This window comes from Pygoscelis adeliae, unplaced genomic scaffold (genome assembly GCF_000699105.1).
Source record: "Pygoscelis adeliae isolate BGI_AS28 unplaced genomic scaffold, ASM69910v1 Scaffold457, whole genome shotgun sequence".
Lineage (NCBI taxonomy): Eukaryota > Metazoa > Chordata > Aves > Sphenisciformes > Spheniscidae > Pygoscelis > Pygoscelis adeliae.
This window is the reverse complement of record NW_008825153.1, coordinates 188,734-198,502: the sequence shown is the minus strand read 5'-3', so window position 1 is coordinate 198,502 and position 9,769 is coordinate 188,734. Positions and strand designations below refer to the sequence as shown.

Below are 9,769 nucleotides of genomic sequence, written 5' to 3'. Positions count from 1 at the left end.
TCCCTCGACCTGCTGGTCACGCTTCTTTTGATGCAGCCCAGGATATGGTTGGCTTTCTGGGCTGCGAGCGCACGTTGCTGGGTCACATTGAGCATCTCATCAACCAACACCCCAAAGTCCCTCTCCTCAGGGCTGCTCTCAATCCATTCTCCTCCCAGCCTATATTTGTGCTTGGGATTGCCCTGACCCATGTGGAGGACCTTGCGCTTGGCCTTGTTGAACTTCATGAGGTTCACACAGGCCCACCTGTCAAGGTCCCTTCCCTCCAGCGTGTCGACCACACCACACAGCTTGGTGTTGTCAGAAAACTTGCTGAGGGTGCACTCAATCCCACTGTCCATGTCACCAACAAAGATGTTAAACAGCGCCAGTCCCACTACCGACCCCTGAGGAACGCCACTTATCACTGGTCTCCACTTGGACATCGAGCTTGTTGACCGCAACTCTTTGAGTGCGACCATCTGGCCAATTCTTTATCCATCAAGTGGTCCATCTGTCAAATCCATGTCTCTCCAATTTAGAGACAAGGATATGAATGCTTCGCATGTGTTCGTAATAATAAGTTACAGCCAAAGTTTTCACAAAAGCTTTGGAAGTTGGTTACCTAAAAACAATCTCAGTGAAGTTTGCTACCAAACTCCCCTTGGCTTCTTTAAGAATACTAATTTATACACTACTTGCTAATGATTTCCAGACAGCATTGGGATATGTTCTATTCAGTATTGTAAGCTTAAGACATGCATAAAAACTTATTCAAAAATCATTAAAAATGTTTTTGTGACATGCTTTGCAAGTGTCAGCTAAAACTGAAAAGCATATTTGTTTTGGGTAAAAAATGTATCTTGTGGCTTTTAACAACTGGATAGTTATATTATTGCTCAAGGCCAAGAAAAAGGAATTGATAAATCTGTTTTTGTTGTCCAACTTAAATGAAGTGCAATATATGAAGTGACAACGTTACTGAAAAACAGACCAGAATTTTTCAAATCTTTTTGGTTCCAGTGATTAGGAGCAAGGCAGATAAAATGTCTGTAGTTGGAAACAGTTTCTCCTGATGGTCTGCTTCAGTTTATAAGGAGTTGAAGGAACTCTGCTTGACTGTTGTGCATTTGGGCTTTAAAAAATCTGTTCTTTTATAATCTGTAAGTTCTTGCAGCTGTTTATACAAATTTTAAGTTGTGAGACTGAATAAACTTACCCTGTTCTGTAGGATTCGGGTACTTTGGACATACGAGGAATGGGCCAGGTTCTACCCACACATCTCATGGAGGAAAGATTGATACGACAACAACAAGAGATGGAAGAAGATCAGCGCTGGCTTGAAAAAGAGGAACGATTCCTGGTAATACTTTGTTTCATAGTGCTTCTTAATTCATTCTGATCTTTCTTTTTTTATTGCAGCTTGCTAAAACTGATCACTGCTGAAAATGAGAGCATTTACTGAACTTAAGAGTTGCTACCAAAATGTAGGTTTGGAAACAGTTTTTAAATTATGTGTTCAGCTAGTGGGTGAGTCCTGTGTTATAAATACCTTGAACAGCTGGGTTTTTTAGTCAGTCTCACTTTATCCAGTTGAGTATTTATATGTGGGAAGCTGTGGGTATAATTCTGTGCCAATCTGGAGATTGCCTGTTTGTTCTTAAGGAGATAGATCTGTGTGTACTCTACCCCTAAAAAAAGTGATAACAATCGACCATCTAACAACTCTGACTGTAGTAAGAGTTGTAAGCTGTCTTGCACTGGAGGAATAATGAGACACATTAGTGGGAAGAAATAATTTAAGAGACAGCTTTGTGAGGTGGGGAAAAAAGCTCTGAACATCACCAGGAGGAGAAAGAAGAGATGCATTGGTAATGGGATCTTCTGTTGCTGTTTCTCTGCAGTTCCATGTTCTCTTCTTGTCAGTGCCACTGGTGTATGTTTTTTAGTTCAACTCTGGCTTCCCAGTTGTCAAAAGTCAAGTTCTGTGTTAAAATTCTCCTACTTGAGACTGATGGCTACAGATGCAGCAGAAGATGGTAGTAGCATTATTACTCTGTATAGGCTAATGCTGGTGAGCCTCACTTGGCAGGTGGATAATTTACAGTGGTGTGGTATGGGTTGTGACAAACAGTCGCATGTTTGGTCTTAAGCGTATTTCAAGGAGTGCTTCAGTTTGGAAGCCTTCTATGTTGTACGTAGTTACAAAACATGCCTGTATAAATGCAGATGCCATAGGTTTGTTACGGGAGGTAAGTTTGAATAAATACATTCTCTGTTTAAAGCAGATGATGATAATGGTCTATGGTTTCTGTAAGTGTTCTCTGCACTGTCTGGAGCTGGTCTCCAGGAAAATCTTAGTTGTACAGATGAATTATTTTTATTTTAGACACCAAAGTTGCTGGTCGTGATTGTCTCACAGAACTTGAAACAGTCTTTTAGGGATCTTGAAGCCAGGACATTGAGTTCCTTTAAAATGAGAATTTATGCTTTATTCTACAGGAAGCCAGTGGGCGGGAATGGAGAACAGATCTTGTATGTAGACGATGTTACCAAGACCTTATTCCTTGCCAATTGAATTGTCTTAGTCTCTCAGGGGTTTAGTTAATGTATGGTATTCAGAACTGTTCAGAACAGCTGATGGCTGCGAAGACAACCAAGGTAGGATAAATCTCTACTAGCTCTTGAGAGCTACTGATAGATGCCCCCATGTCCAGTACATGTTCTAGTCAAGATCCAGGTTGCACCAGAGTTAAGATGTTACTTTTGATTAAAGGATGTTGAAGCTTGCTTTTGGCTGGTTTCCTTATAAGTGCACTTGGAAATTTGCGGTTTGCCATTGGATGACCGTAAAGAAACCACTGTACCCAGATTGCTTTGTCCAATTTACTACAAGCTGAAGAGAGGGAGGGGAAGGGAAAATTTCTTCCCTAATTTAGGCATTAGCTTTTCCAGTCTTGAGTGGCACCAGTTGCTTGTGACTTTCACAAGCCCGGGTCAAATTGATCCCATTGTTGGTTAAAACTTTCAAGATGGTCAAGAACTTTTTGAGGAATTAATATGCTTACTGAGAATGAGGCTTTGTGATTTCAGGTGGCAGTAGATTGTGTGGGAACTTTCTGCAGAAAACTTTCTGACCTTTCTGAACTTTCTGGCTTTTTCTGCAGAATAGATGATAATTATTTGTAGTGTTTTTTATTCTGTTTTGATTCAGCCTCTGGACCATTAGAATGTTTACCGTCCCCCAGATTGCTGCTTGAGGAGGGACTTGCTGATTTTTCTTTTGATCTGTAATACAGTCTTAGCATATGTTTGGAAAGAAATTACTGTGTTTTCATTATGTGTTAGTTTTTATTGCAACATCCTACTGAAAGGAGAACTAGCACTGAAGAACTTGTGAGCAGCTATACAGCTCTGCAGCTTTGCCAGAGCTGGATTTGGTTGATGTAAAACCTCAGAAGGTTAAAAAGGCAAAAAACAGAGAAAGTTTGAGTGGAAGTAAGCATGAACTTAAATGGCCAAAATGAGGAACTGGAATCCATAAGAGACTTCAGTTCTTTTTCTTCCCACACTAACATTTTGACTATACAGACTTTGGGGTTTATACTTGAATGCCTGTTACAGATTTATACACTGTGTCAAAAGCTAAACAAGCTAATGATAGCCACAGGGTGTATTTGAACCCATAGCAGGATGTATGTCAGAGGAATCTTCAGTTTATAGATGGGCCTTTCTTGGAAAAGGAATGTGGTTTAGCCCTGAAGAAATCAAGATGGTAGAAAAGTCACTGTGGGGAGTCACTTTTGGAGGCCTTGCAGATCTCCTGAACGATATCCACAATTCATACACGAGAGTCCAAACACAGGTCCAGTGTAGAAATAATCCATATATTACATGCACACACTTCTTGCCCCATGTCCTTTAGTGAGTGACTAGTGACATTTCTTCTCTTGGGAGAAGGGCCTTCCCTAATTTCACTCCAGGTGATTTAGAGGGGAGAAGCAACTTATTTTTTTCAAAATTGATGCTATGTCTCTCACTTGCTTTGAGACTCCTTTCTGCACTAACCTTTAGATTCTAATAAAATTGTTTTGCTGAAGTGTGGCTCTCCCTTGCCTGCTAGAGGCAGGTTTCAGAAGAATATTTTTCCTTTTGAGCACAGAGAACAATAGAGAGAGTAGAGCCAGATCTTAATTTTTAACTTATGTAACTAAACAGGGTAGTGTTCTCAGTTAAAACTGGCTACTTTCAAAAGCTGCTTTATTTACAGTCTTCAGGCTCCTACAGTTTATCTCACTTCTACTATTGAGAATTGGACTCACAGGGGAGTAACTGCAAATCATTTAATGTAAGACACTGCAAGGAGAAGAAAAATCCTCAGTGGGGTTTCTGTTAGTACAATTTTTGTTTCCCCAGGGTAACACCAACTTGCTCATGACTTGAAAGCTATTGCTGCTTCTACAGGGAAAAAATACAACTCAAAGCATGTTAATACAAGTATGAACAGCACTGATGCTGTGTTTGCTAGAAGAGACACCTCAGATGAAGAATTAAATTGCAATGGCATTGAAAGGGAAATTTGCCAGGCTTTGAAGAGATTGTTATCTGTGTAAGCAGTTTGCCTGAAACTGGTCCTTTGAGAACATGTGACTAGTCAATACTTGAAAGGAGATAGAAATTTTGTTTGCAAGCTGCAGCCTTAACAGAATCCAGAATTCTGAATTCTGCTGAAAAAAGAGAAAGCAAACAGATCTCTCTTCATGGGAAGCTCCTGAATGAAAATAAATCTGTTGTGTAAAAACTGAAGAGTAAAGAAGTGTTGAATTTTAAATTGTACTGAAAATATCCATTGGGAAGTGAGAAGAGAACTGGGGGGGAGGGGGGTTGGGGGACTTTTTTTCCAGGACTGACGCTCCCTCCCACCCCCTGATAGAGAGGGGATGTTGCACACTAGTCTGGTAGCTTTAATGGACACTGATTAAACTTATAGGCTTTCATGCTCTTGATAAAATTGCTTTGGATATCAGCATCTCCAGGAAGGAGGACAGAAATCTCTGAATTATTTTTGAGGAAGCTGAAGCAAAGACAAAGCATTACTGCACTTAAAGCTTGATACAGGTAACTAACTATAGAAGATAGTGTCTGTCCAGGACATATGCAGGTGGAGGGGTGAGATGGCTGTAGTACAAACATGTTACGTCCAACAAGTGGATGTCTGTTTGGCCTTCTGTGTAAGGAAACTTACTGTTAGGTATTTTTAGGTGCTGCAGTTCTGAGGGCTGACTTTTTCATTCATCATTTATATCCTGTGATGTTTAGACCTCAGCAGACAAGCAGAATCACAAGAAATTAATTAAGTTCTCATTCTGCACTTTTCCTGGGGTTTTTTGATCATATGGGTATTTCCACCCCAAAAAATAACATTGATGAAGATTAATCAAGATTTTACTTGCACATAGTGTGTAGCATATAGAATCCGAACAAACACCCTCCATCCCCAAAAGCACTGCTCCATAATTGCGAATGGCCTCTCTGCTGCTGGCACTTGCAGCTCACTGTAACTAAAAGATTTGGCCCATTACCCTGCAGTCTGGCATGCACGCTGCGATACTTGCACTTACGTCCAGCATGTTGGCTTTCCTTTACAGTATTTGCGCACACAGAAAATCAGCCCATAAGGATCAAATTACTCCATTAGGGCCACAGCATGTGTACGTTAATCTTCCAGCCCTGACTTCTTGTGCGTAGAATTAATTTAAAAGCAAATCAATTAATTCATTGAGTTAAAATCACTTTTAAAGGCCCCCTGAGGATGCTGTTATTTGTTTCGACGGTAGTTTGGAACTGCCAAAAACTATCCTGATATTTAATTTTTTTAAATTGGTTCTAGGAGAGAGTATACTTTCTGTATTTTAATATGGAGTTTGACCCAAAAGGAGAATCGCCTGTAACCACAGATAGGAAACCAATGGTGGTGGTGATGCCATGAGAGAGCCTACTGAACTGGTAGCTAGTTAGTTTGCTTCACAGAAGTGGTGGGAAAGAAACCGTGTCGTTCTGTGTCTTTTCAAGGTGACCTTTTAAGTTCAGCAGTATGGTGAAGTTAGTGATTTTTATGCTGTAACTTTTGGCACTGTTGCTGACTGTCTCTGAATGTTTTGCAGAATGCTTTTCTTCTTTTGGGCCTGTTTAATTACCTGCTTCCTCATTTGTATTTAGTTTCCAGTTTGAACCTTTCTTTGTGGCTGTATTGATGTTATGTGGCATTGTTTTTAATCATATAAAATAAAGATATATATGTGCATGCCTTTTAGTAACTCCTCAGCAGACAGAGCAGTGTTGTGCTAAGAAATTTATAGTCCTTTTCTGTGATAGGTTAAGAAGAAATAACTCGCATAGTTTCCTTATCATGTTTGGTTTTGTTTTTTTCTGAAATTCCCACATAGTTGTGGTTTTGTCCTATTTTGACACTGAGAACTGCAATTCAAATATAATTGATGTGAACTGTTGCTAAAATAAGATTTTAATTTTTAGCCTGAGAAAATCCCACCAAGACATTACCATTTGGCATGTCCTGAGAATGTCAAGACTTACATGTTCTTTTATTAGCGAGTAACCAGAAATACTGGAAATAAAGTAGGTTATGTTCCAGTTTGTCAACATATGCATCCTGTCTGAAAAGTCCTCTTGACATTTCCAAAGATTTCAGATAGTAGACTATTTATTAGGAAAAAATCCATTTACTTTTGAAGGATTTTGATTTTCTGCAAGATTTTAATAACATACAGTTCCTCCCTTAAATATGTATCTGTAGTGAATATAATAGTAAGTAGAAAAGGCTTTGCTTAAACTTGCATTTTAGTTTAGTGCAGTTGGCACTTTCACACAAAAAAAAAAACTCAGAGCACTACGGTTTGTATGCTTGAGAAGTCCCACCATACTATGAGTATGAAACACATTTGAAGATGATTTGTCATCATGGTCACTGTTTAGCTTCAACGCTTGAAAAACATACTCACAAGCGCCAACTTTTTCAGGTAAAGCAGAAATCCTACATCTCCAATATCCCAAAGGCTTCATTTTCTGAAACAGTCTTACGCTGTTAAGAGAGTGTTAAGCAGGGCCTTTGTAGACATACACTCTTACTAGCTACGTTCAACTTGGGGGCTTCACAACCAAGTGGATATCTTGAGGGCAACTCATCTCCCTGTTGTATATACACCCTCAATACAGTTGTGCTCCAGCAAGTGCCAGAAGTGTTCTCCATAAACGCACACACACTGAACACACCTCAGCACCCACCACCCAGTTTCCAGCCCCTTTAGCTGCCTCTCGGAAAGGATCATTTCTGTCCAGCCAAGAAGCTCTGTATATCTAATGGTACGCCCAGTACCAGGACAGGAGAAACATTCAGAGGAGTCTCTGCGGTTTTGGAAGGGCTGCCATGGAGCTATAGGGCCATAGCAGGGACTGGAAAGATGGAAGGATGTGCTTTGGGACTGTAAAATGGTATGTAAAGTACAGAACAGGTCAGTTCTGGTGTGAGGCTTATTTTTGACCTAGAGAATGTTGCATTAAACACATGTGAAGGACCTCGGTATTAAAAATTGAGCAATGCATTTCTATGTAATGCCAGCGTGAGGGGCTAAAATTAAAGCTTTTATCGCTGTAGAAGCGTAGGAGTTGCTCCTAAATAATATTTAAAAATACAATGGGAATTTGATCTTAGATATCACCTTTCCTGTAAAATTGTTTGTCTTTTGGAATTTCCACGGCTATACAAATGAATAAATCAGAATATCATTTACTAAAATGGGAGTTGTTAAAATCTATTAGAACACAATCAAGTCGCTACAAATATATTTGGGCCTCTTCTTAGTCATTGGGCACAAAAGTGTGTTGAATATTTCTCTGTTGTTCCTTGTGTTCCTAACTATCCAAGTTTTGGTGGGGCAGAGGGAAAAGAAAATGTCGGAGAAGTTGAAAGGGCTTGCGTTTATGTGCCACTAAAGATATTCAGGCCTTATTTCTAAGATGTAAATCCGCAGGTTGCTGAGATGCAGGTGGGTTGTGCAGCTGCACAAACTGCTTGTGGACCCTCTGGTTTGCCATTACCCATTGGCACTTGGTATCTTCGTTTTCAGATCAGGTTCTTGATGAACCTGAGATTCCTGGGCAACATCGCTGCCTTCCATGGCTTTGCTTGCATGGGGGTGGTCAACAGGCCTCGGTATTTTTGTTGGCAATGTGTGAAGCAAGTGTTTGTCAAGTTAATAATACTCATTTTAGTAATATGTGTATTTACAACCTTTCTGTGAAACGATTCTTAGACTGTAGCTAGGTGGTTGTATACTGGTTGCATACGTAATGTCCTGAAGTCCACTCGTGTGCTGCACGTTTGATGCTGGTGGTGACTTGGGTAATTGAATTGTTGCTGTGATGTGAAGTTGTATAATTGCATGTTTGGAGAGTTTAGATGCTGAAAGCGAGGACCTTGTTAGTAAGACAAGGAGAGGAGGAGATGGATATTATGTCTGTTAATTTAACTTTTTTCTTACAATACTAGGAAAAAAATCTGTTATGTGGACTAGTGTGTATTTTTGTGCTTCTGAATCTTTTAAAATGCTCAATATTTCATTACCTTTGGCATCTGTTTAGTGTGCATTTCTGGAATAATAAATTGTTAAAAGTGCAAAGAGCATTGAAGACCCGTGTGATAAAGTAGTCTTTGATTATTTGCAAAGACTTTGGGCACTTCCTTGGCTAGAAACGAACATGAAGCAAAGGCAAATTGTGAACATCAGTGTAATAGAAATGTAGATAGTCATATGTATAGATAAACAAGAATAGCTGTTTGCTTTAGCTTAAAAATATAATGAGAATCACGACTTTAGATATCTAATGATGTATCTAACATACCCATATCACATGAGACTTTAATCAGAAAAAAATTCCTTCATCATAATAGAGGAAATAAACTGGAGATTCATCAATGGTAGGTTTCATCATAAAATTTGTCACAAATTCCTGGAGAAACATTGGGAAATTACTTGCTTGTGTCTGCTTCAGTTCTTCATGTTTAAGTTGGGGTTAAATATTTCCCTGTCTAGTATGATTTGTCTATTTTTAATCTGCAAGCTCTTTCAGGCAGCGACTGTCTCTGGCTGTGCCTCAGTGTGCGGAAGACTGAATGAAAATCCAAAGTATTAGCCTTTCTGACAGACTGCCAGCAGAATTGTAGTATTTTTAATGATAAAAGATCAATATTAGTGTATCTTTGCAAGTTCTGTTTGCCCTGCTGGCTTTTTAGGGTCATTTAGCAGGATCTGCAAGTTGGAATTATTCTTTAGTGCAAGAAAGAAAGAAAGAAGGAAAGGGATCTGGAGTAGCTTTAAACAAGAAATGGGTATATTTGTCCCCCAAAACTGATCCTGAAGAACATCTACCTGTTCATGGGCTCAGTTTAGTTACGGTCAATATTCACATGCCTGCATTTCTCTGAACAAAAAATTTTCATCCTCATTCTATGTGTGTCCATTTTATGTATATATCCATACAGACATATGAAATAAGTTGCATTTACACTGATGCAGATATGCACTTTATCCATTTTCTGAAGAGAATGAACTCTTGAGTCTCATAGGATAGTGAACTGAAGAGTCAAATAAATCCTCTTTCTTTGTTGTTCTGTGCCAGAATTAGCGGACTAGAAAAGCACTCTCGTTTTGCTGAACTTATATCTTTAGATTAGTGTTAACCTTTGTTTCACATCAGCTCTTCCTTTGTCTTT

The 9,769-nt window shown here is 39.3% G+C and overlaps 1 protein-coding gene across 9 annotated transcripts in view; it reads left to right on the top strand.

Moving 5' to 3' along the window:
- The window catches only part of PTK2 (protein tyrosine kinase 2), a 212,688-nt gene that overhangs the window by 187,243 nt on the left and 15,676 nt on the right, over positions 1–9,769 (top strand). For 5 of the 9 annotated variants that reach the window (XM_009328415.1, XM_009328414.1, XM_009328413.1 and 2 more), the window contains one exon: positions 1,211–1,342. In XM_009328415.1, the coding sequence (XP_009326690.1) occupies positions 1,211–1,342 (132 nt within the window). Of the gene's footprint in view, positions 1–1,210; positions 1,343–2,481; positions 2,515–9,769 lie in introns of all 9 variants that reach the window. The other 4 variants (XM_009328412.1, XM_009328411.1, XM_009328408.1 and 1 more) reach the window with 1 other exon arrangement.